The sequence below is a fragment of the Trematomus bernacchii genome, unplaced genomic scaffold (genome assembly GCF_902827165.1).
Source record: "Trematomus bernacchii unplaced genomic scaffold, fTreBer1.1, whole genome shotgun sequence".
Taxonomy (NCBI): Eukaryota; Metazoa; Chordata; class Actinopteri; order Perciformes; family Nototheniidae; genus Trematomus; species Trematomus bernacchii.
Window position 1 is genome coordinate 885459 of NW_022988007.1, and position 26765 is coordinate 912223.

General features: G+C 41.9%; 1 protein-coding gene across 4 annotated transcripts; it reads left to right on the forward strand.

The window, feature by feature from the left end:
* The first annotated feature begins 920 nt into the window (after positions 1-920).
* map6a (microtubule-associated protein 6a) lies at positions 921-25357 on the forward strand. Of its 4 annotated transcripts, XM_034117245.1 has the most exons (5): positions 921-1958; positions 17645-17864; positions 18902-19107; positions 21825-21935; positions 24876-25357. In XM_034117245.1, exons 1-5 carry the CDS (start codon positions 1195-1197, stop codon positions 25021-25023), a joined length of 1449 nt encoding a protein of 482 aa, XP_033973136.1. In that variant the 5' UTR covers positions 921-1194; the 3' UTR covers positions 25024-25357. The 4 variants fall into 4 exon arrangements, with proteins under 4 accessions (XP_033973136.1, XP_033973137.1, XP_033973138.1 ...); XM_034117246.1 differs by lacking the exon at positions 21825-21935; XM_034117247.1 differs by lacking the exon at positions 21825-21935 and having other exon boundaries at positions 18902-19070.
* The last annotated feature ends 1408 nt before the right edge of the window (positions 25358-26765 follow it).

Genomic DNA, 26765 nt, shown 5'->3' on the forward strand with positions numbered 1-26765 from the left:
GAGTTTTCAGGGTGTTTTTGTTTACCAGAGAGGAGATCCGGTATAGGAATCTAGTTCTTTGATTGACTTTTTTTATTACATTGGATGCCATTTTGTCACAGGAGAGGTTTGCCTCAAGAATAGATCCTAGGTATGTAATTTCCTTCTTACTTGTGACAATAATGTCACCCACTGCAACTGAGAAGTCGTCGGATTTGCTGAGATTATGTTTCGAACCGAAGAGAATGGACTCTGTTTTACCCAGGTGTAATGATAATTTATTATCGGCGAGCCAGGTGCAGATTCTGCCGAGCTCGGAGCTGAGGGTTTTTTCAACCTGCAATCTGCTCCTGTCAGAGACCAGCAGGGCTGAGTCGTCCGCGAACAGGAACAAGTTGCAGTCACATGCTGATGACATGTCATTTGCATAAATTAGGAACAGTAACGGACCTAATATGCTTCCTTGTGGAACACCACAGCTCACTGGGAGGGGGGGGGACAGAGTACCGTTTACCTCCACCATCTGTTCTCTCCCCTCCAGGTAGGATTGCATCCAGCTCACCGATAGTTTATCAAAACCAATTGCTTTTAGCTTGTCAATCAGAATGGGGTGATTGACAGTGTCGAAAGCCTTTTGTAGGTCCAGCATCACCATGCCGCAGTATTTACCCTCGTCCACCTCTTGTTTGTCAATGCCTTCAGATATGCGACGTGAAGAGAATGTGCATAGAATATAATAACATATAGCCAATATATATTATAATGCTATCTTGTTGTGTGCTATTTATAATAAGACCATTTAAAAAGAGCGTTATTAAAGCGTTTACAATGGGGGTTAAACCGGAAGTTCTTTGTTATTCTCGCTGATGGACTAATTTTCCTCCTCGGCGGATCCTCCTGTGTCTGTGGATGCTGAGCAGGAGGGCGGGGCTGTTTTCCGTTGCAGTCCTGCCAGGGAGTGATGTAGCAGACAGAGAGGGACCGACAGCAGCGGAGAACACGGCAGCAGGCAACGGTTGTTTTTGTAGTAAAATAAATCTGTCTAGTTTAGATGCAAAATGGATTTACTGATTAACCTCATCTAACGTCAAAAGGTGTCGGTGGCCTCCTTGCAGCTTGACGCAGGGACATCTCGTTTCTCTCAGCTCAGGAGACATATTTTCTTCTGTTTGGCCCCTGCACAGTGCATTGTAGTGGAGCTCCGTACAGCCCACCATGGCGTGGCCCTGTATCAGCAGGGCGTGCTGCATGGCCCGCTTCTGGAACCAGCTGGATAAGGCTGACATTGCGGTGCCTCTGGTGTTCACCAAGTACACGGACGCATCGGAACTGCAGCACATCCAGCTGCAGCCGCCGCTGCACGCGCACCAGGCCCGGGTCACCATAGATACGCAGCCGTCTCGCACAACACCTCGCACCAAGCCAGCCGCGCGCGCCCCGCGGAGGTGCGTGTCCGAGGAGCGCGTGTGCAGCTCGGTGATGCGCGAGGACTTTAAGCACTGGAACGTGCGACCCGAACCGAGCTGTAAACCCAAGAACGAGTACCACGAGCCGGAAACACCGTTCAACAGCGTGACCCAGTACCAGAAGGACTACAAAGCCTGGCCTATCCCCAAAAAGTCCGACCACCCCTGGATACCTAAGCCCGCCGCCGGGGAGCGCGCTCCGGATAGGCCCCGGCACTCCAAACACCAGGTGGAGGCGGACAGCGGGGTGGAGAAGAGCGCTATCGCCGACCAGGTGCAGGAGAAGGACTCTTGGTCTCTGCTGGAGACCAAGAAGAAGGCCAGCAAACCGGAGGGGCAGAAGAAAACGGAGGGGCAGAAGAAACCGGAGGGGCAGAAGAAACCGGAGGGGCAGAAGAAACCCGAGGGGCAGAAGACTGTGGTCCTGAAGGGGGATGGGGAGGGCCGGGGGAGGCCGGCGGATGCTGTGAACAGGCAGATCCGAGAGGAGATCACCGGGGACAGCTCCTACACGTGAGTCACCCTGTCAGTCTGTCCATGGAGGGTCACAGGGTCAACATGTGTTATACTGTATACATCCAGAGGTGGAAGAGATACTTAGCAAAACTAAATAGTAAAAAAACTCCAAGTAAAAGTCCTGCAATCAAAATCTTACTTATGCTGCGTTCACACCGGAGCAAATTCGCGTCTGTCCGCATGTAATCGCGCCGCCCCCAAACATCGCATCGCGTCCGGTGTGAACGCAGCATTAGGTGAAAGTACAAAAGTATTGGCATCTAAATATCAGTACCTAAAAGTAAAAGTACTATACGAATGACACCATTTCGGAATCATATATAATAACTGGATTGTGATTATTGATGCATTGTTGTGTCTAACACAGCCTGTAAAGTTGTGGATAATTTAAATGACTTAGTATGTTGCTGCTTGATGCCTTATATTATAATATATAATTCATATTGTATTCATATTTTGTAGTAGCTAAATAATCTGTAAAGTAACTATAAAGCTGTCAGATAATGTAGTGGAGTAAAAAGTACAAGATTGGCTTCCAACATGTGGAGTAGAAGTATAAAGTAGGGAAAAATAGAAATACTGTAAATAATTACAAATAATACACACTCGAATGCCATTACTCTCCACCGGTGTATAAATACTTTTCACTTGTTCTCCTAATCATCCGAACAGGTCGTTATCATTTTGCATGATATAAATGCCTCTCTACATCAATCCTTCTGCTGTCAGGTGAGAATGTTCACAACACATTATTTCAAACCCTCTTTAGTGCTAGTAATATTTGATGTGGACCCACTCCATGAGTAAGAGAAAAACTGCAACACCCTCCACAATTTTTTAATTCATTAACACCTTGAAATGTATAATTAATAATTGTAATGTACTGCTGCAACACCTTTCTATGACGCCCTTATATATGATGCATTTGAAACACACTTGCAGTGCATTCAAAAAGTAAAGCACTCTTTAATTATGGTTACACGTCTCTCAGAAAAAGTTATTTAGCAATAATTATTAATCGTAAAGTATTTTATCATTACTTAAAGTGGACCTATCATGCTATATTTAAATGATATATTGTAGGGCCATACCTATATAAGGTATATTTATAAGTTTCTGTTTTCAAAATACCAAACAGATCATGCATTTTAGCCATGCCTCATTTCGCTCTATTTGCTGTTCTCTAGCACTGTTTTTGCAGGGGGCTGATTCTGTGAGCTGCAGCTGACCACGCCCCCCTGCAGGAGAGGGGAGCGTGCTCTCTGATCAAGTCAGAAGAGGGGGAGAAAAATAGATCTCCGTCCTCCGTGTTTTATTATATTATTATATAGAGTCGTTATTCATTTGTTTTAAAGCTCAATAAATAACAAAGAAGACCTTTGACCGGCACTTTGTCCGGAAGATTTAAACTTTAACGGACACCTTGACCGGCGAAAGACTCTGCCGCACGGTCCCCTCGTTCCTTGGAAGAGGCGGAGAGGTGGGTGTTTGTCATCTGCTGGTGGACTAACCGGAGAGAATTACAGATCAAATCTGGATCAGTTTTTATCAGATCCGTTGCAGCCCCTTTTTTAGAGATTTGGGTATGGAGGAAAATAGAGAGGGTTGTGTTTTTTGACACTTGGTGAGTTCCCTGGAACACCGGGGACACATATTCATGTATAAAAGACGTACAAAAGTGCATTTTGCATGATAGGTCCCCTTTAAGGTAATGCATGAATCATACTATAATTCCCATAGTTACATTATAATATATTCTGATTATAAGTAACTGAACTTGAAATTGAACTTGAAAATTGGCAGATATAATGCACTACAAACTGGTTATACAGTAAATCCCTCAAAGTGCAGATTGTTTGCCTGAAACAAAGCAAAAACTGCCCAAAGATCTAAGATTTTAGTGCATGACCCAATTTACCTGAATCATTTTCAGACTGTCCCTTCATTTGGGTGTTCTCATTTATCACTTAATCTTAGGAAAACAGTTGTTACAAACAAATTGAATGCTTCCTCTTGAAACCTGCACACAGGAAGTGACAGATCATTACCATAGACTGTATGATCATTACAGAAGGTAATTCAATTAAATGGAGAGGTCAGGGTGGATTAATGTTCAGGTCCTCGAGGTTAATCTCTGTGCTGTTATGCAATGTTCAGAGGATGATGGCGACTGGTGGATGGATGAAGATCCAGTCATGCATGTCACTGTCACTGAACACATGTTTCCTGAGGCTGTGATTGGTTGCATTATTGTTCAGGGAAGCCTGTTGGTTTGTGTGAGATGATGATACTGTATGTGATCCATGTCACACTTAAAGGTGGGGTAGGTAATTTTGGAGAAACCAGCTCGAGTGCGCTAGAATTTGAAAATTCGCAACCGGAAAAAATCTGCCACTTCCTTACAGAGCCCCTCCTCCAACACACACGAACACGCACATGACCAATGAGGGGCTGGCTAAAATGATTGGTCGTGCTTTTTACAGTACCACGGCTTCCACGGAGGAAGTTTTTTTATGGATTTATTGTCAAAGCACTTAAGATATTCATTGCTATCGGGATGTTAAGAGCATTCCACGGAATATAACAAAAAGTGTATCTCGAGCCGGTTTCTCAAACTTACCTACCCCACCTTTAACACTGTTTTTTTTTTTTTATATTTTAGCTGTGATCTAGATTCAGTGCATTGCAAGGGGTTTCAGAGCACTGAATGTTAATTTGTCTTTCCACAACTTAGTCCTAATCTCACTATTTACATTTCTCTCTACATACATAAACACACAATACTACTATTGTGTCACAGAGAGCCGATTTAGGTTGAGACAGAAACCTTAGCGAGCCTGGGGAGTCTTACAGCTGTTTGGTGCTGATGCTGTCGTGCCTGTATTGTTGAGCAGACAGCAGGGTATAGCCAAAGGCAACCCCCCCCCCCCACACACACACACACATGGCATGAAATAGCTGCACCATGACAAGCAGAAGCCAGTCAGCTCGCCGGCTTACTGCCAGCGGACACTGAAAACAGGTCAGCTGTGGGTTAATATTGTGTATATATATATATATATATATATATATATATATATAGTATGCACCCACACACACACACCTTGTCTGCCTTTTTTTTATATCATTTTTATTATTATTTAGTCATTATTACGCATAATCACACAAGACCATCACTGCAGTTTAAAAAAACAAAGGCAGAGACCTTCTTTTGATCTGGTCGATTTTGTTTGAATCAATAATTATATATAATATCTAATTATATGAATAAAATATTTAGGGAGTTGATGCATATTTGAAGTCTACTGTGTTCCACTGTCACACAAAACATCTGACAAAAGTGTTTATTGTTGTTAGTTTTTAACTACAATTTGCTTTAAATCTCTCAACACAATACAAAAAAACACAGTACAACACAATATAGATGAGAAAAATTACAATTGGTTTAATTTGTTCTCAGTGTATAATGGTTCATGCATAAACACAACACGTTGAATGAAGTTTAAAAAAAAGAAATATTTAAAAAAAAATTTAATAAAAGTTCTTAACAACTTTGAAGAAAAACCTTTATATAATTAAGTATCATAAAAAGAAATCTAATTTTACCAAAAAATAAGTACTATATAAATATGACAAAAAACTCTGAGAATCAAAAAATGTGCTTTCTAATTATAGGTAGCTATTTAATACATTTCTTATATATATGTACTAAATACGTGTCATATCTTGTCTGATTTGGGCTGTTTGTACAGTAGTTATGTGTAGGTTTTATTTAGCCAGTGTATACTGTATACAGACTCTGTAGCAGGAAGTGACTTTCATCAGGGAGCCATGTTCTCTGTCTATTCAAAGCCAGCTTCATTGTGCTGGTTTGCAGCGGGCCAGTTACTGAGTCCTGTTCCCTCAGCCCTTTTCCTTTGCTTTATCCACAGAGAGCACAAAGACTCTTCCTCTCACTGAAGGAAACGCTAAAGGCAACTATAGTTCTTTTCTGCCAACCGCTGTTAACGGTTTCTTTTCTAGCCTGAATTGGTGCAGCATTCTAATCACAAGTCCTGGCCTTCATCTTGCCACCAACTCACTGCAGTATGCTTAAAGGCCACTTTTTGCATTAGAGAAAGTCACGAGCTTCAGACTGCAGCTGAGGTCTTTGTTTATGTTTCCTTTCTGCTACCAGCACTGCTGTAAAGACAAAGGCTATTCTTCATCTTGTCAGCAGTATTTCTTTACCATTATGTGACGCCTCTAATAAAACACAAACAAAGAACAGATTACGTAAAGAATTATCAAGAGAATTACAGAGGATGATGAATAACAGTGAAGTTATACAGGTGCATTGGGTTCAGGAAGGTAGTAAGAGAAATTGAGGCATGTTTTTTTTTCACAGCTCGACATTATCCACAGCAGCGGATTCTCAGGAGCTTCTTATTTTGAGTTTATTCTCTCATGTTCTATACCCTTGGCACAAGGAATCTTCCAGAAAAGGCTGCGTCTTCAACTCAAATGAGTTTATCTGTTTCGCTAATTTAAAGAACCTATATAGAACTCTTGGTAGCAGACAGTCCACTGTAAAGAGGCCAATGGATTTTGATGGATTAAAAAAATGATCCTCTTATAGAGCCAGTAAAGCCTCATGTTTCCACTGACAAGCAGAGAATGCAGAAACCCGTTCTGAAAAACACAGCGGGTTGCTGTCTCACATGATCCAAACCAACTCTCTGGCAGAGAAACTGTGCTGGGATTTTCTGCTCCCTGAAAATAAACCAGTTCATTTTAGTTGTGTGACATGAAATGCTGTAAGAGTGAAGGGTCAGCTGGCGTCCAGTATTCATGTGTTGCATCAATTGAGAGCTCTGCCAGGTCCAGCTATTCCTCTTATGTAACCAATGTAATCTGATTTATCATATCTGGTTACAGTTAATTTACAGGAAATGTCTTCAGATTTGATTCTGGATATTAATGAATTATATAAAATACTTTAACCCAGTTAAAACTGCAGTTCTTACTAAACTCTGACCAGCATAGACACAATTTATGCTGAGGACAAATCACCAATAGCCAATGTTGTCCCTGGTATAATTTGTTAAAAATGTTCCGAAAAACTGTGTGCACAAAGAAATTCAATAAATAAGAACACCTTGAGAATTATTTGCAAAGGAACAAGAGAAAATAAACAATCTCTGAACAGTTCATCCGCTCACACTTGGTATGTGGGACCCTAGAGGTGCAACATGTGACACAATTATTATCAGTAAACTTATAGAAAATAGAAAAGCAAACCATCTCCCTCTGTGCAGCAGCGGGGCGGGGTGAACAGCCCTGTGCTATAGACGGACACAGGAAGTGCACTAGTAGTCAGAAAAAGTATTGTGAGCTTAAAAGCATAATGGTTCTAAAATGACCCTGACCTTGCAAGCCGCAAAACTAAATTGTTGTTGTTAACGATGCTTAAAGTGGACCTATCATGCTATATTTGAATAATATATTGTAGGGCCATACCTAGATAAAACATGTCTGTGAAGTTCTTTTTTCAAAATACCAAACAGATCATGCATTTTAGCCATGCCTCATTTCGCTCTATTTGCTCTTTTCCAGCCCTGTTTTTGCAAGGGCTGATTCTGTGAGAAGTCTTCTTCGCTGCTTTTGTGGCAGACTACAGCGCCACTTACAGGCCTGGCATATGTACTACAGCGTCTCCAGCGCTTTCAAGCGGCAATGGCTGTGGCCGTGGCCCAACCCCCCATTCCCCTGATAGGTGGAGAGTTGCCCATATAGGCGGAGCTCCCTGTTTCTGGTCAGAACAATTTCAAATCTGTATCAGCTCCGTTGCAGCCCCGTTTTTAGAGATTTGGGTATGAAGGAAAAGAGAGAGGGTTGTGTTTTCTGACACTTGGTGAGTTCCCTGACACACCGGGGACACATATTCATGTATAAAAGACGTACAAAAGTGCATTTTGCATGATAGGTCCCCTTTAAATAGAAACTAAAATGACAGTAATAACTGACAATAGAATCCTTGGAACCCTGGGAGCCGCCCTTTGTGACCCAATGAGAATGCTGTAATACTATAATGTGCTGTTCCAACTCTCTGAGAAGCTGCGGAGAGGCTGTGAGTTAGAGATGAGGCCAGCTGGTCCCGGAGGAAGGAGGGAGTGTTGACCAGCAGCCAGGCCGACACACTGAGAGAATCTGCTTGGAGGAGAAGCTGCAGCACTGAGCGGGGGCATTGATTCTCTGGAATAATGAGAGAGAGGCCAGCCCGTTGTCAGCTCTGTGAGGGATCAGAGCCACTGGCACCATAACTGCATTTTGTCTCAGCAGCTATTGCACACATTTATGTATGACTAACACAATTTGAAAGCCAAATTCGACCTTTCTCTGTAAAAATTGTTTAAAGATACATATTTATCTTACTCAGTGGCGAGCTGTGACTTTTATACCTAAGCCCTCTGACCCCTTCGATTCTATTGGCTCTAACGGTCAGAAAGAGGTGTCAACCATCAAAATCGAGCAAGGGGGGCCAGAGATATGGAAAATCCACCCAAATGACCCCAGAAGTGGTTTCTTTTTGCTAAATCTCTCTAAAAAGGTCAAATGTCACTTGTTTTGCATCAATCTTGATACAGGGTACTTATTATATGTTGTACTTTGGATTCCTAAAGCTTTTAGTCTACTAACCCATCATCCAAGGGTGGTTTTCACTATAAGTAAAAAAGAATTTTTGGACGGACACTATAATTTACAGTTTTTTACTATGTAAAATCTGAATTTTCTTTAAAATAAAAAACATCTATATTGATTCTGACTTTTCTACATCCAACTCACAGGTTTATCATTACTTTGAGAAAAAAGATTATTAATTTAACCCTTTTAGAAGGGAAAATATGGTCATTTGTTCTGGGGATGTCATTTTCGAGCCTGAGACCTGAAAAACAGGCTCAGGGCTTAACATGCTTTTATTTTGAAGGCGAGTTTACGCTGTTGACAGGAAGTTGTTGTTGCTATGGAAACAAGAAAAGTTTCACAGTGGGCGGAACTTGTCATAAAGTCCGCGATATTAAAAACCCACCCATTTAGAGGGAAGATATGATTGGTCAATTGTACTGTCATTTGACATTACTCTCTCGTTCAGTTACTATAGCGGGTCCTCTGTGAATTCATAGCTGGACAACCAATCAGCTCCTGTCTTCACAGCAGAGTCCTGCACGGGTCTGATTTTCAAGACCCGCACCCGCGACGTGCAATACCGAACCCGCCCCGCTACCGGCACATATTGCCAATTAGTTCCGCAACCCGACCCGTCGGCACAAGATCCGCAACCCGACCCGAACCCGCATATATATGAGCAGTGAAAACGTGCAATTATTAACACACGCATATTTGTCTCAAAAAGCGTGGGATGTTGGTTATTTTCTCCATCTAGGATGACACCAAAAGCCTCCCAGACGTTAGATTTCGCTCTTGAGGAAGTGTTATTGATAATGCTGTATTCTCCGAGCTTCGCCTTCCATTTCGAATGTGGCGCGCTCAGCAGCAGATTGATGCGCTGCAGAGGTTATGATTATGCGCGGCCCCGCGGGGGAGAGGTCTGAGGAGTTAAACATTACACTACATTTTTTTGCGGGTACCCGACCCGATGCAGGACTCTGCTTCACAGTAACTCGCAGAGACGGCTCAGAGAGGGCCTATAGGGCCCTGACGGCTCGCCACTGATCTTACTGATTATAATTAGTTTTTTTAAACTGTCCAAATTACAAACATTACGTACAGAGCATAGACTGTATAAATGGACGTAGTGTCCGTGACGTCACCCATAGGATTCTGCAGAGTTGCAGAGAAGCCTAAAGTAGGCGGTGTCGGCCACTAACGGCTCGACAGTGACGTCAGAGTCTAACTCCCGCCTGCTCCAGCCTGATCCAAATAAGGGTAAAGAGGCGGAGGCGGGACCTGCTGCCACCGAGCTGGAAGCTCCAGAGCTAGCTGAGGCTAACAAGCTAAGCTAACATGCTCAGCAGTGCTGCTCTGTGATGCTAGACGGCTAACCTACGTCTGTTGCTCCCGCTCTGCACATTTTACGTTGCTTAAGGTAAGTGAACATGAAACTATTCAGCAAAACTTTCAATAATAATCTAAGGTATTGAGTTTTGGGATAATACTTGTATACAAATCTTAAAATGCCTTCAGGTTTCTAAAATATATAATATGTGGTAAATTCAACAGTGGACCCAGCAAAGATTCACATTATTGCATGATTCTTTTGTTATTGATTTTTTGCTGTTACTTAAAGTGGACCTATCATGCTATATTTGAATAATATATTGTAGGGCCATACCTATATAAAACATGTCTGTGAAGTTTTTTTTTCAAAATACCAAACAGATCATGCATTTTAGCCATGCCTCATTTCGCTCTATTTGCTCTTTTCCAGCCCTGTTTTTGCAAGGGCTGATTCTGTGGCAAATGAGCTGCAGTTGACCACGCCCCCCTGCAAAGGAGGGGGGTGAGGCACGAGCGTCATGTTACCATGCTGTTACCATGCTGTTACCATGCCACGGCAACCTCTCAAAGAGAGAGGGTTGTGTTTTCTGACACTTGGTGAGTTCCCTGGCACACCGGGGACACATATTCATGTATAAAAGACGTACAAAAGTGCATTTTGCATGATAGGTCCCCTTTAATTATACTTTTAATGAAATGACGGAAAAATCTGAAAGCAGTCCGTCATTTTGACAGATTAGAACAAACTCGGAAATGATACCGTTTCCAAACCTAACTTTGCCTTACAAATCATTGAAATGTCCGTCAGTTTTGGCTTTACGCTGTGCGCGCTCCCGCGAGGTGCAGTGGGCATGCATAACACGGCGCTAGCAGAGGGACAGAAAGCTAGAAGCACCGGTCACTGCAGAGACCTGCCACTCAAGGTGACCACGCCCTAATGTATGCAAAAGCTTTAAAACTTAATATAACTAAAAGGGGTGTGTTATAAAAAAATTCATGTCATGAAGGTGGAATCTAACTATATCCATAATAAGTTTTATTGCATCCAGGGGTAGAAACATGTTTATTTCTGCTGTAATGTTGGGCATTTTAACATGGGGGTCTATGGAAATGGCTCCTTTCTGCAGCCATCCCCTATCGGCCAATAGATGAACTGCAGTTTGTGGCACTTCCTTATGGGCTCTGCCCCAGAGTTTGCCGCTTGGTACAGAGTTAGGATCTGTGTTGTTTGTGGTTTGTGTGGATAGATATATGTGTCTGGTGCAGTTTATTTACTGTAAAGAGCAAATACCTCAATACTACTGCAGTCAACTTAGTGAAGATGTTCATATTTTCCAGAGGATGAACCATACTAATTTGTTGTTCCTCTTACTTTTCTAGCACCTCCAGCAGGTTGACTGTTTTAACCTTTTAGTGACTAGTAGTGACTAACAAATATTAGACTAATTAACTACTAGTTAGATTGCCATGAAATGTGGGACATATATTCATGTCCGCATTAGTTCAACGACTGTGGTGATCTCTTTTCTTTTCATATAGTAAAATCATTTGGTCAGAATTATAATTTGTCTACGACTTTGTTTATGTTAAACTCCTTGAATAGGTCATTGCTGTGTACATTTGGATGCCCTCCTTAGTTCACTTCCATGCACTGTGAACTCTTGCGACGGGTAGCATTCTCTCAAATCACACACAGCTGCTGTGCAATCAAATGGAGTGACAATCGCCACTGTTAGCAGTAGCAAATCATTACTTTCCACTCAATTCAATCCAATAAAGTTGAAAGTGGCATCTTTTACTAAAACTAGTAAAGGGGTATGTGCAGCGGCGCCGGATTCATTTCAGAAGTGGGGGGGCCAAAAAGTTCGTGTGTATGTTACATACTTGCCAACCCTCCCGATTTTCGCGGGACACTCCCGATTTCATTGCCCTCCCAGTTTCCTCACGGGGTCATATTTATCCCGCATTTCTCCCGATTTCTGACTAAATCTGATTTGTGAGTCACGACCTGGCTGTTTCATTCTAACATAACGCTCCAAATGTTACTGTTTCCACTCGGACTTCAATACAGTTACACCATTGTTTGGTTTCCATGGTAACGCGTCTCTTTAGTAGCGCGCAACTGAAAGTCTGAGAGGGTGTTCAGCATGGGGAGGAAGATAGTCACAGAAAACAGAACAAGAATGGACAACTCTACCTTCTGCTCACTCCTTTCCTGTAAATTAAACTATACAGGTCCAGCCCCCACATATGACAGCGCAGTTGCTCCATCATTCCATCTCTTCTTTTTTCCTGCTCAATACGCTCTTGTTTGACAAGCTGAATGTTGACTGGTGTATGACTGAAATAAGCGCACTTTTTTGAACACACTCTATGTGAAAAGTTCCAGTTATTAACTCCGGTATTTACAAAGCTGAGAAAAAGGCCTTCAAAGTTTCCTCTTCTCTGGAATCCATCGATCTGATTGATTATCACCGGCTGTTGTTATGCCTGCTGTGATGTTAAGTTACTCCGTTCTCTGCTTGTAATTATGCCGTTACAAGCTTCAAAGTTGTATTTATCATCTGAATTTTTCGAAACAAGTTTAATATTCTGAAAGCCAAGACTTTGTTTATTTGAAATCAGATTAAAACAAACTGTAACGGACCCTGCCGTGTTATCTATGATTACTATACGCCTTACATTCATAATTTCAGCGGAGGGAGGGGAAGCGGCGCTGTGGAACAGCAGAGTGGCGAGTGAGAGCTGTCATCTTCCCTTTACAAGCTTAAAAAATGCCTGTAGCTAATGAGATTTAATATAACAATCAAAAATAACAAAATATACACAGCTAGATCAGATTTGTAGATGCGACTTTAGAGTAGAGGGGAATTATTGAAACGGGATGTCTACAGTGTTCCGCGGCATCCGCCGCAGCGAACATTTGGGTCAGGGCTGTAAAGTGGGGGGGGCAATGGCCCCCTGGCCCCCCTGCTTCTGGCGCCCTTGGGTATGTGTGTTAAATATAGAAATAAAATCGTGTACAACTTTAATTTGTATAGTGCTGTGATGGCCGGAATGTGGCTAGTCCTGCCATTTCTGTTTAGTTCAATGTTTAGTGGGGAAAACGTACAGTGCTCCACATTCAAGTTTTTGAACATTATAAGTGCACCATCTGGGTATTATAAAAAAGAATGCACTACGCCATGTTTTGGAGCTTTGGGACGCTATTAAGTACTCAAACATAGCACCTCTATATAAGTTAAGAAGTATGCAAATTGAAACACAGCACAAGACATTCTCTCTGCATGGTGTTCGGTGCTAATTAACAAATGTTAGGATCTTAATGGAGTAAATTATATGTGACTGTTGTACTCTGGCTGGCCGGTGTTCTGTAGTTCACAGTTTGACCCCACAGGGCAGTGATTTGGTGCCAGTGGTTTGTATTCTCCCTTGGTAAGTGGTCCAGCTTGTGCCATGTTAGCAGCTCAGGGGGGCTGTACCCTGGCGTGGACCCTCATTGTTAAATCTGATCAGTTAATTGGTTACTGTTTTACAAATCAATTGAATAATTTAACTTTTTTTAAACAAACTATGGCAGCTTTTCAAACCTTTTTTTTTAAGTGTAAATGTAATATTACTGAACATCATTGAAACAATCTAATAAATTGTCTACAGTAAAACACGACTTATTCACCAAATGTTTCCAGCTGCTTTGCAGGGTGATCTCTGAGGTTGTTCCTCTTTTTATTCTGTTAAATTGAGTGATTCATGTGTGATGGTTAACCAAGGACTTGTTAAATGTTGAACCGGCTAGGAGCAAAATATATTTTGTAAAAAAATATTTAAAAGCTTACTATATTATGTATCCATGGTGATGAAGGATTAATGGACAGTACTGTAAGGAAACCTGCAGACACCCTGATGAGGTTTTATAATAACTAAGATAACCTATCTACAACATTGTTTTACAATGTGAGACAAACATTTTTTTTAAATGTTTGCATACAGAGAGATCGCAAAATCCCGGCCAATGGAAAGGAACGCTCTTTACCTCTCTGTGTGTGTGTGCTTAAGTGAACTTTCACTGTTGCACAGTAATGTGACTGTATGTGTGTTACAGTAGCTGTGACATGATATCCATTCAGAACACTCACTTTTAAATGCTGTAAGTACCAAGTACACACTGGCCTCGGAGACACAGGCGTTATTGTTTCAGTCGTACTGTATGTCCATGAATAACAGCAATGTTACAGTACAGGCCGGTGTGTCACACTGTGAACCTGACTGCCTCACAATCTGCCTCTTTCTCTCTCTCTCTCACACACACACACACACACACACACACACACACACACACACACACACACACCCCCGTTGTGTCATGTGAGTTCTTTAGACACTTGGCCTTGGACATTGTTGTGTAACCTGTCTTCACATTGTGCCTCTTGGCCCAGCAGAGCATTAAATGGACTTCAGTCCAGTTATGTCATCACTCTGTGTGATTTCCACCTCCGCTCTGTCCCCAGCAGACATGTCACTGTCACCAGCAGCTTGCTTTATATATTATGGTAAAATTACATTTTACGCCTCAGTTTCATTTAATAAATGAACAGCTTAAATGTTAACGCCTGAAAGTGCAGAAAGTTTCGATTGATGGGAACCAATTATATAGTTAAATGAAAATAAATCTTGATTGAACGTCTTTTATAGTTTGTAAATGTCAGCTGTCTTTATTGATATACTGTTGAAACTTTAGATGAAAAAATGTGAAATGTATACAACATGAAATTCATATGTTTCAGGTTGGCATTTTCATTTGTGCAATGCTTTGGTTTATGACCAAACACCTGCCAAAGTAATGTCATTTGCATCAACGCTGTAGTTCTGTGTTAAGTGCTAATCAGCATCATGTTATCATGCTAGTTAACAGGTTGTCTGAAAGGCAGAATCAATATAGCCTTTCAGAGACGCTAGCATGCTACAGACTCAATTAGTTTGGATACTATAGATAGTTAGTATTTTAAAAGTGATATTACCAGTGGCTCAACAGTGAATGAAAAGGTATGACTAAGGACCAGAACCACACAAAAAACCTCTTGTCCAACAATAAAAAGGACAACCCTAAATCCTAAAGCATAAATGTGCATGAATCCTGTTGTTTATCATTTCACTCCCACATTAGGTGAGAGCCCAGCTTTCACACTGTGAGGCATACATCAGATGCTAGCCCCTCTTCTCACACATAGATACACCTGTCCCTGAACATGCATTACACAGGAACACACATGTTCTCCAAGGCTGTTATTGATGCCATCCCTTCATTGTTGTTGTTGTTGTGAGGCTCTCGTAGGTTGTTGTGAGGCCTGTGCTCTGCTGATGTTGCTGCAGGGACACTTCTCGTTGAACCTTGGCTACGGCGGCTTGGCGCTGGATTGTGCAACGTTAGGGGAATTGATGTGTGTGTGTTGCACCCTGAGTCACAGGGGAGACCTGAGAGGTGTCACCTGACCCAGCTGAGACACAGAGCGCTCTGTTTCCCTGTATAACAGCACCACTCATCACACTGCAGGAGAAGATGTTTGATTTAGGGCACTAGAGCCAAAGTTGACTTGTGTACAGATTGTGAACATTTGCTATGCTTTAACATTAATTCAAATGTAACCAATTACCATTACACTAAGCAAAGTTATGGCGCGTTTCCACTACACGGCCTCGCTCGGCCTTGCTCGGTATGGCTAGGCCTCGTTAGGACTGGCTCACTTTATGGCGCATTTCCATTACAGTTTAGGAACTGGGGTAGTATCTATAGTAACGCAGTGTAGGCGGAGCCGTGACGTCATCTTCAATGAGAACCCCAGAAAAACAACACAGCCGTTAGCTGTTAGCACTCAGAGCTCACAGCTCCTCATATATGTTCAGAAACTAGACAAAAGTGAAACAAGTACAAACCACAGACTGCCTGTGTCATGGTGAATACAGTCGCTGCTTTATTTATGTCTGTATAGGCCGTTGTTGTGAGTGTGGACGGTCGGAGCATATACTGCGTTAGCTTAGCCAATCTCCATTTAGAAAACACGCATTTTAAAAGGTTTTTCGCCTGCCGTCTGTCTGCAGACTTGTCAAAGCATTAATTCATGGTTTTTACTAACCGGTATCAGTATGTTGTTACTTCGGCATCATTTTGAAACGTGTATTACAATTAAATCACGGTCAAATATGTCCATCTTGTTGTAGTTGTAGCCCCCTTGCTAGCGATGCTCTCTCTAGTTTAGCATACTCAGCCCGACTCAGCCTCGTTGTCTCTGGCCCTAGACCCACGATTTTATGAGGCCAGAAAAACTGTGAATTAGGACCCGCCGGCCGGTATTAGGCCAAGTGGAAACGCAACCAAAGACGGGCCGCTGACGTCACAGCCCTCTTAAACCGTGCTCCGCGCTGTAGTGGAAACGCGCCATTATTGGTAATACACATGTTCCATTTCTTTCATGTAAAACATGACATTGGGGCAAAAACAAATCCACCATGAGAGCATATGTATTTGATATGTTAGGTTCATACAAGTGTTAGTTACAGTTAGATCAGAACTTCTCTCTTTAATATTAGGGTGTGTAGATTTTTGTTTTCAGAAGCATCACCTGATTACCTTTTTATAAAGTTCAACAAGCCTTACAAGCAGTAACATTTAAAGAAAAACAGCTTGGTCTGTTCTCCACAACTGTAATGAATGTTCTTCACAAAAGCTTTCTATTGTGAAAGGCATTTTTACTTTCTTTTACATTTCTGTGTAAAAAACAATCAAGAAAATAATCAGAGTTATTAATGAAAGTAATTGTGAGTTGCAGCCCTCACACAATGGAAACTCTGCAGATGAATGTCGTTTCTGCAGCTGTTCAAACATTTGGCCTGAATGGAAGATGTAGGAATACCGTACACTGAAAAATGTAATGTAATAAATAAAAATGTAGGTAAGGAAGAGAGAATGATGCAAATGTAAATAGCTTTAATACACCTGGCACTAAGCTGCTGGTGTCCTCTGTGCTGCAGTTGTCCATATGTCCCTGCTTGTCTCCACACTGATACAGAGCTTTATATGTTCAGTCTATTTATAGAAGACGTGCTGCAGGCAGCGCTCTGTGTTGGCATTCTGCTGACCTTCCTCAGAAGTGCTGTGTGAGGTTTACAGAATATCACCGCATCAGACGGTGGTGCACTCCCCCCCCCCCCCTACTGCTACAGTAGGAATGCACCAGTTCACATCTTCTCTACAGTCAGGGATTACAAAATGAGTGAATTTCTGTCTGCAATCAAATCTATTATTAGAACATTTCTTTAGTCACCAACAAAAATACAGCAACATACACACCAGAGGAAGTGACGAGACCCCAAATAATCACTCATTTGCATAGGGATAATTGTACCAGGGATATCAGTCACAAAACGAGTACAAAATACAATATGTTTAAAATATATGATGAGCCAGCAAATCTTAATAATGTTATATATATTGTAAATATTGGTTTTAAAATAAACATAATCATATTTATTGGTGTTAATAATTAGACACTTGAGAAATGTTGGTCTGAAACTATTTAAATGAACGGTCTTAAACATGTTTTCTGGAGCATTTACAGAAATGTTTGAAGCAGTCTAATCTGAGCCTTCTTTACAATTCTGAATGACACCTGACTTCCTTCTGCACACAGGTCTGAGTACAAGGCTTACAGAGATGTGAAGCCGACAAAGATGATCCGGGCCCGGTCCCAGTACCTCCCCCCCGACGAGAAGTCCAGCCTGGAGACGAGCTACAGCGCCACCTACAAGGGCCAGGCCCCGCTGCGGCTGGACAACAAGGACCACAAGGCCCTGGACCGGAGGAGGATACGCAGCCTGTACAGCGAGCCCTACATGGACCCCATCACACAGGTGAGGACACAGCTTTAATTTAAACACAACTTTAATCAAAGTAATTCAGGAGAGGACATCTTTACATGCTGCTATGTGGACTACATGTGGAAGAACAACTCAACTTCAGGCATCATCTAAGTCACATGCACACTAAACTCTAAAAAACAACAGGTATTCTGTATGGAACCTCTTATCTTAACCGCTTCTCTGAAAGATGGGGAAACAAGTGCATACTAAATCTACAGTATAAACATTCTGTGGATTGGTAAATAAGACCATGCAACAATTCATATACTAACATGTGTTGACATAGTTGAGCTGAAGACAGAGCTGGTGATGCACAAACCCTGTCCTCCTAAAACACTCAGACAAGTCAGCGAGGACCCAACGAGGAAACAAATACTTTGTGTAGATGCCTTACAGGACAAGTGTCAAGTCTCACAGTTGATCAATAACTGTTGGTGATAAAACGTAGATAAACCTTCATAACTCAAGTATTACTTCTCATCAACAACTCAAATTAAAGTTTAGGAATATTTTACGAGCAGATTACCCACACTTATGTTAATGTAAGTTAACAATATATATATAAAATAAAAAAAGTAGGCTTTTAAAGCTTTGGTTTTATCTTTAAAAATGATTTTAAATGATGTTATGTTGGATATTAGTGTAATTGTTTTCTTTCCTTAAAATGTAGCACTGCGTTGTTTTGGCCCCTGTGGGTGACTGTAGGATTCCTAAAGACTTGTTATTGTTTTTGTATGTTTTGGAGCCTGTTATCATGAAATGTAGTTCTTTCAGCGTGATATTTGAGGTCCTTGACCAGGCGCCATGTGATTTGATAACTCAAAGGAGGGCTTTCTGCCCTCCCGCTTCAACTAACCTTGTGTCCTTGTACCTCGTCAGTATTAATTGTCCATATTATCATTGATTAGTTGAACAAAACCATAAAAAATGTATTTAAAATGTTCACCACTCTCATCTCATTGCACCACATTCTCAGAAATGACCAGCCATAACTTACAGCTCAGGAATCTCATTTCGCCCATCCTCAGGTTGACAGGTACAGTGCTCTCCGCACTAAACCCAAAAGGCCTGGAGGCGCCCTGGGCAAGCCAGGGAAGAAAGCCAAAGATAAGCAGAGCGCCGCGCTGAGGGGCTCCAAGAAGACCACCTCGGAGAGCCTGCCCGAGAGCCGGCCCGCCGCGGGGGACAAGGAGAAAAGTAAAGAGATGAACAACAAACTGGCTGAGGCAAAAGAGTAAAAATCCTTTAGCATACTTCTCCTTTTATCTCTTATTTTTTGGGGAAACAAACACAGAGGCTGCAAAAAATGTCATTTATTCTCCACTTTCCCTCTGTTTCCCTCCCTTTCTTTCCTCTCTTCTTTGATCGATCTGTCACTCATTCTTCTTCTCTGTCCTCTTTCACGACCTCTTGGCTAATTTCTATAAGAATAATAAGATGTCGGGGTTCAGACATGACATGCCATCTCTCCTCCCACCTCATGCTATGTCACATCGCTATAGTAACGAGTGGGCGGGAGCATCCTCTTCCTCCTCCATTTGATGCCACCCCCACTCTGCTCGCCTCCATCTCCAGGTTGCCATGGCTACTGGCTGCCAGGCAAGGCAATGGATGGCTGTAGTTGCATGGGCTGGCTTTGATCGGCTCAGCAGATGCTCTGTCGAGTTTATCAAGGATTTTTGAGAAAAGATAATTGGCACTTTGGATTCAGTCTGCTCAATGAACAACACATCTGAAAAATCTTTGATAAATGTCCCGCTTGGTTAGTCATGAGTGTGTGATTCAGGCTCGGTGTGTACCTGCTCTATCATCTCTGCTTCTGTTCTCTGTTCATGGTACAGCTCAAATATCACAACGCTCTGTTCAATGTGATCAATGTCTCATTTTGACCTGTTGTATGAACACTAAATTGTTTTTAGTTTATCTAAAAATGCTGTGCTATCCTATTCAGCTTTTGCTCTTTCATGTGCAGTCCATCAACACAGTTATATTTCACTCAAGGCTATTTTGTAATAACCACTGTGCTGCCAACAACCATCTGGGTCATACTATACTGATTATGCATTAAACACCAGTAATTTGCCTAGATCTTATTAAACTAAATACTGTGGTGCAGTCATAGTGACATTTAGCATTCGTTAAAGTGTGACAACATGTCTCAGCAGCATTAGAGAGGGATGAGTTCAGGGGAATTGGAAGAGGTTGAGGGTTTCAGGTTGTATCCTATCAGCCTAGCACATAGAGCTGTCAGTCAAAAGCCATAACATTGTTCTGTTAATTAACAAGACTGATCCCTCTGCAGAGCTTTGCAGCAGTTATGCAATCGCATAACAAACACACGCCTGCTTTTGGCTTCTTCATGGGACGACAGCAGACAGATTATACTAATGGTTCATTTCCATAACCTTTAAAGACGGAGATGTATGGATGAAGCACAGATTGACGTTTTTAATAAATCATGAACAAATCACTGCCATTTGTTACAATTTTTGTACAAGTATAAGACGTTTTATCGCATTTCTTTTATAGTAATTTGTTATAATAAGGGCGAAGTGATGATGATAAGTGTAACTGATTTATTTTTGGCCTCCAATGTGCATCACTCTTTGTTTCTGAATCAATGTTAATCCACTTGTTTTGTCCAAAGAATGAGTGTATGCTGGTTTGGTTTATTTAAAAGGAATATTGATTCTGGATTTACTTTTGCTTTGTCGGGTAACATTAAGGTGCTGTCTTTGTGCGAAGACGTATTTAGTCAAACATACCAAAATAAACTGTAAAGCCTCCATTTATAAATTCTGGTTTATTCCTAATGACCTTTTTAGGATGCGTTAAACACAATGGGAACAGGAAGTAACTTGTACCCTCACTAAAATGAGTTGAAACTAACTATAACCTCTCTTGTGTTTAAATATATTTATATATAGACGATATAGGGCTAGGTGTTGGAGTCTACACAAAGCATTGTTTGCTTTCACTAAGTCGTAGCACTGAGAGAAAGATTGTTTTCTTTGTTTTGGATTCGAAGAGCACTGTTAGTCCTATCATTATGCCCCCCATCACACCTCACTGTTCTCATTAGCTCTGCTTCTCAGCATCCTTCCCTTCATTCTGAGCGGACGAATGCACCATCTCATCTCCTGTGGCGTTGGAGACCACCACCTCCATCAGAGCCTGGGCCCCATCAGGGAGGATGGCCGGACTCATTAGCATTTTGCAGCCTTTGGTTGGGGGACGTTTGTCATGTAACACAAGGGAAGGGGCTCGTAGGGGCAGTACATGTAAAGAGTTGTTAGCACAACACACACCCTGTGCTAGCTTTGTGATTATTAGGAAAATAAGGATAGAAAGTATGGTGAAGAAAGTTATGTCTTGGGCAAAAAAAAAATTGACTGTGACGTGCTTGTGTTTCTATCTGCTTGCTCGTATTTAATGAAACATTACAAATAAATGCAAAAAGCAGAAATAGCAGTGTCTTCTCGCTTCTTTTTTTGTGTTAATGGTGAAGGTTAGTGGTTGCAGGTTTCTGTCTTCCTCCTGTCTTTGTCTTTGTGACAGACAACATTGAATAAATCCACATGGAAGAGAATTTTTGCTCTCACAACTTCTTTCTATGCTTATCCAAAAGTTGCGTCACATTCTGGCATGAGCTCTGACATCCTCCCCTGCCCTGCATGGTGCCTCATGTGAGAACTAACGAATATATTATTCCTGCATCACCTCTCTGATATATTCTCATCCTATTTATAGAGCAACATGCATGTCAAAGGATGTTCAGAACCTTATTCCAGAATCAAATGTCATGTGTCTTATCCTCAATGTACAAATGATGCTCTTTTATGCAAACCGCCCCACAAATGTGTGTTATTACATGACTGAGATCATTTTGTTCTTTCTCATACTTACGCTGTTTGTGGTGTGCTAATGAGTGACATTCTGATTCATTTGAAGGGTTGTGCTAAAACAGTACCACTACGTACAACTCTGCCAGCCAATCCGAGACATTGGCTGGGTGCAGACCCTAAAGCAACACCTGTGGGGCTGTGCCCTCCCCGACCCAAGGTAATCAATCGAGACAACAGCCAAAGGAAATAGACCCCGAGCCACAAATGCCACTCATTCCCATTCATACATGCTCATGGAGTTGTGATTTACTTTTGTTTTCTATTGCAGTGGCACAGTTTTTTTTCATCTCTGGTCTGAATAGCACTGTATATTTCTCTTCCATATGGACCCCAGAATAGGGGCGGGGGGGGCTGTCTGCCGTCACATCGTACATGTAAGGTCCCTTAGGCTGGTGCCCCACGAGGACGAAAACGAGTTGTATCCACATATTTCTCTTGCGTATAGCCCTTTAAGCCACACGAGGCCGTAACTAAACGATAGAAACGGACCCCGCAAACGACAACGGGTCCAAAGGTGGATAGATCTGGGAACGGAGCGCTCTGGGGGGTCCAACGGCTCCGTGTGATCGCCTCTATACGATCATTTTGTGATAATGACGCAATAGCCCCGCCTCCCCCCACCTCTGCTGCTCACCCCCGCAAAAGTAAACTGCACACTGAATTCAGATTATTTATCTTTATCTCGATATGGACATAAACGCGAGTGAAGTCTAATCTGACAGGACGGAGACACGCAGCTCCTCCCGCTGTGATGCAGCGGGAGCAAAACACACACTTCAAGTCAGACCGTCACCCTTAGCTATTTTAATTAGCCTACCTCTCAAACTACCTAAACTAGTTATAAATATGTTTATTTTTTACTGTCGGCCGGGTCACTCATTACTGGATCAGCTGCTGCATGAGACAGACACTGACGCTGTCAGAAGAGAGGAAAAAGAGAGGACAGGCGTTATTCATTTGTTTTAAAGCTTAATAAATAACAAAGAAGACCTTTGACCGGCACTTTTATAATTTTGTCCGGAAGATTTAAACTTTTACACACGTTGACCGGCAAAAAACTCTGCCCGGTTCCCTCGGCCCCCACCACGGTGAATAAACAGAAGGGCAACCATGCTTCTTCGCTGCTTTTTCTGGAGGAAGTTACAGCCCCACGTACAGGCTCGGCATATGTACTGCAGCTTTTTCCAGTGGTTGGAGCTAAACGGAGCTGTCTCGTGTGAACAGACAGAGGGTGTTTCTCAATCGCGAGTACGCTTGCTTGGTAGCACATGTCTGCCGAGCATCTTGCTTCAGAAGCGAGGCAAGAATACTTCCTGGCATTCGGAAAACAAAGAGTGGAACAGGCTAGCAAGTGTGCAGGTGTGCGTCATATGAGAGGCCCCGCCTTACATTTTCCGTCACAGATTTGGGGAAATTGGTCCGTGCGCAAAGCATTGTGGGGATTTTAAGACCGCGGAGTCTACTCATGTGCAGCCTCGAAATTTCTCCAAACGGAGTACGCCGGGCTCGGTAGATTTCCAAGTATGCTGGAGATTGGAACAGTACTTCGGCGGCACTCGATGACGTAGTATGCTTGAAATAGTGGCTCTGCAGCAGCTTTACTCGCGATTGAGAAACACCCACGATCCGGTGTATATTGCGTGTGGACGGAAGCTTTTTTGCCATTGCGATTGCGTTAATCCTATGCGTTTTGCCGTATGCGTTCCGTGGGGCACCAGCCTTAAGCTGCCTATTCTTAAGGAGGCCCCAGGTTTTTAGTCCAGACATCTCCAACCATTTTTAAACCTGTCAGCTGCTGTAATGCATTCACTCTTCACAGTTCAACTAAATGCATGGCTGTTGCACTCAGGAACACTGAAACAACTGAACCGCTGACTTTAATTACATGTATTATTTCAACAAGTTTCACATACCAGTATTATAATATAAGTTGAACCTAATAATTTGATTTAAATGGTATATTCTTGCTTTCAACTAACCTAATACAGTTATGTGAAATCTGTTGTCATAAGACATTTAATTAAAGTTACATTTTCAGATTTTTTAGTGAAGGAGGTCAATATTCCATTCAATTATAAGTAGGGCTGTACTGTAGTGACCAGCTTGGACATTTCAACTCCAAAATTGACTTTCAAATGTATGACTAGCTTCTTTTTCTAGTGCAATTCTTTTATATTTAAAAGATTTGGCTTCCTTGATATTGTAGCATAATACCATTTGCAGAATTCAAAATGCTCAGCTGATATTATGAAATATGAAGACAGAAATGTGAAGCTTATTTCATAGACCTTATTAGAAGCTTCAAATGTAAAAAAAAAAAAACATTTGTACAGCCCTGTTTATGAGGCAGGTCCCCTGCAGTTACATGCACTGAGATGTAGCACTTTGCATTCTGCTTGTTGTCACTGGGTCAAAGTTTCATACTATGTTTTGTAGTATAATGATTTTAATTTCTTTAATCTGAAGCATGCTGCCACTGTTTTCTGTTGGACCTGCAATCTAATGTTGTCTTTAATAATTGGAGGTGTTAGCTTGAATGTTAGATGCAGGGTAAGTATGAATGGAATGAGGGAAGCGGCTCTGCTTTGGAAACAAAGGAACTTGTAAGTGCATGTTAAAGATTTTCACTCTGACTTGTACCGATAATCTATACTATTGAAATGTGGTTTGTTACTTTGCATAGTGTACTATCTCTTGTAGCTACTATTTCACAGAACACCCCGAGACCCTCATTGCTCTAATGGCATCCTGTAGTTCATAAATATAGATTAAAACCAATGGCTTGTATTGATCTAAAGATGCATCATTTGAAATAGAACAAACATAATTTCCACGTGAACTTTCCACTTTTATAGTCAAGTTTTCCAAGTTATATAACTTGAAAGTCACTCTGTATCAAGATTGCCTTGGAGCATTTGTATGTAATGTTAGTGATAAGTAAACCCAGAGTGATGCTGAAGCTGATCTCCTCTGGAATGAGCGGTCACAGGGTGCTCAGCACACTGACTTGTGTTATTCCGCCTGAGAGAAATGCTTCATCCCGTGTCTCTTTCTGTCTCCTTCTTCCCTGGTGTCTAAACCATGTGCTGCCTCCTAGAGATGCTAAGGACGAGGTACTCGGACCCAGTCATCATCATTCCCAGGGTGCTGCTGGAGGAGAACCACCCCCTCCGCTGGAGAGACCCGAGCCCCGCAGGAGCAGTGGAGTGGTACGCTTCGACCTAGATGTGAAGCAGCCGGAGTAGATCTGCCCGTCAGGGTGGAGGCAGACACCATACAGACTGAAGCTCTGTACTGTACATATATAGTATATGAAGTTGGATTAGGAAGAGTTAAAACCACCAAAACTATCCATACTTTTAAAACACGCATGTTTGAGTCGCTATTGCCTCTAAGATCACCGCTGTTTGACACATGGCATTATTGCAAAGGTGCTACATCATGTTCATGCAATTTATTTTCAATGATTATGTCAATATCATTAGAAAATACCCCACCATAAAGTGCTTATACAACAACTACACATTCAACTGTGCTGTAAATGGATCAGTTTTAGTGTAAATAAATAATCACGAGAGATTACCAAACTGTTCTGTAGTTTTTATTGGATGGTTGGTCTTTTTCAAATGGGTGTGAGGTGATGTTAAAAGTCCCATGTCATGGCGATTTCCACTGATCATAATTCCATTGTTGAGGTATACTAAAATAGATTTATACTGTGCAATTTTCCAAACTCACATTGGTTTCGCATACAGCATCTCTGTAAAGTATGTGTATTCACCGGTATTCACTCTCTGTCCTAAACGGCTCGTTGGAGCTCTTGCCCCCCCCTCCCTGTGAGCCCAGTGTGCTCCGATTGGTCAGCTCGGCCACTCTGTTCTGATTAGTCACCCACCAGAGAGGCTCCGCCCATGTCTAACTGCTTTTTTCGTCTCGCTCTGAGCGGAACATCAGTACAATGGCGTCGGTACAGCCGTATATTTTATACGCTAACTAACCGAACTGTACCTACAACTGTTGTTATAGAAGAGTAAGTTATTTTTACCTGTAATAAACTACTACTGTTTGATGAAAAATCAAATCATGGTTTGCTATATATATGAATGATATGTTATAGGAGCAAATAATTCAGGGAAGAAAGGCTACTAAGTATTTCCATCAAACTTTATTTTTAGAAATGTACAAAATGAACATGTGTAAATATACATATATACACTGTATATCATCCATTCCTCCCCTTATAGGCGTTTTCGGCATCTTGCCTATCGCAGCTTTGTAAGCGGCTGCCGGGGCTTTTTAGGACGAGGCATCAGAGTGGTCATCCCGTGTGTGTGTTGTCCGCCAGATACGCCAGGAGTTTCCTGATCTGGCTGGACGAAATCAAATGCAAATCACAAAATATTAGAGAAACTTTGTTGTTTTAGATTCGTTAGTAGTAGTTGTGGTAGAAGTGTGTATCTATCTAATCTATCTATCTAATCAACACAGTTAGCTTGCCAGCTAATATGCTAACCTACGTTTGCTAGTTGTTCAGTGTAATATGCCAATCTACTATGAACAACAGCTAGTCTAGGCTAGCAAGAACATGTTTACAATTGCAATCTTATACGGGTAGTCTGCTACGTTCGGTCATTCATTGTAGCTGGCATGAAAACAATGTTTTCCCTAGCATGTCTAGCTCTAGGTAGCCTTCTTGTTTAGCTATGTAGCATACACGCTATGAACGGTAGCTCGGTAGCATACACGCCAGGAACGCCAACTATAATGTACTGACCGTACGGTAAATCACCCGGAGTGATTTCGTGTGTGATTGCAGACATTCTCCAGCTATGAGATACATGTAATCTGCTAACATTGGAGTTCATATATGGAAACGCTAGCAACTTAGTTAGCCCAGTTAGCACTGCTCGCACACACACACACACTGCTGGAGGAGCAGACAGGCTTGGCGATACAGCTAGAACAAGCTAAACTCATCCTGAGCACA

What these genes read in the sequence shown, in the direction of transcription:
- map6a (XM_034117245.1), top strand. Translation starts at nt 1,195, where the DNA reads ATGGCGTGGCCCTGTATCAGCAGGGCGTGCTGCATGGCCCGCTTCTGG. An exon ending in ACCGGGGACAGCTCCTACAC is followed by an intron (nt 1,959 to 17,644) that starts GTGAGTCACCCT and finishes TTCTGCACACAG; the next exon opens with GTCTGAGTACAAGGCTTACA. An exon ending in ACATGGACCCCATCACACAG is followed by an intron (nt 17,865 to 18,901) that starts GTGAGGACACAG and finishes GCCCATCCTCAG; the next exon opens with GTTGACAGGTACAGTGCTCT.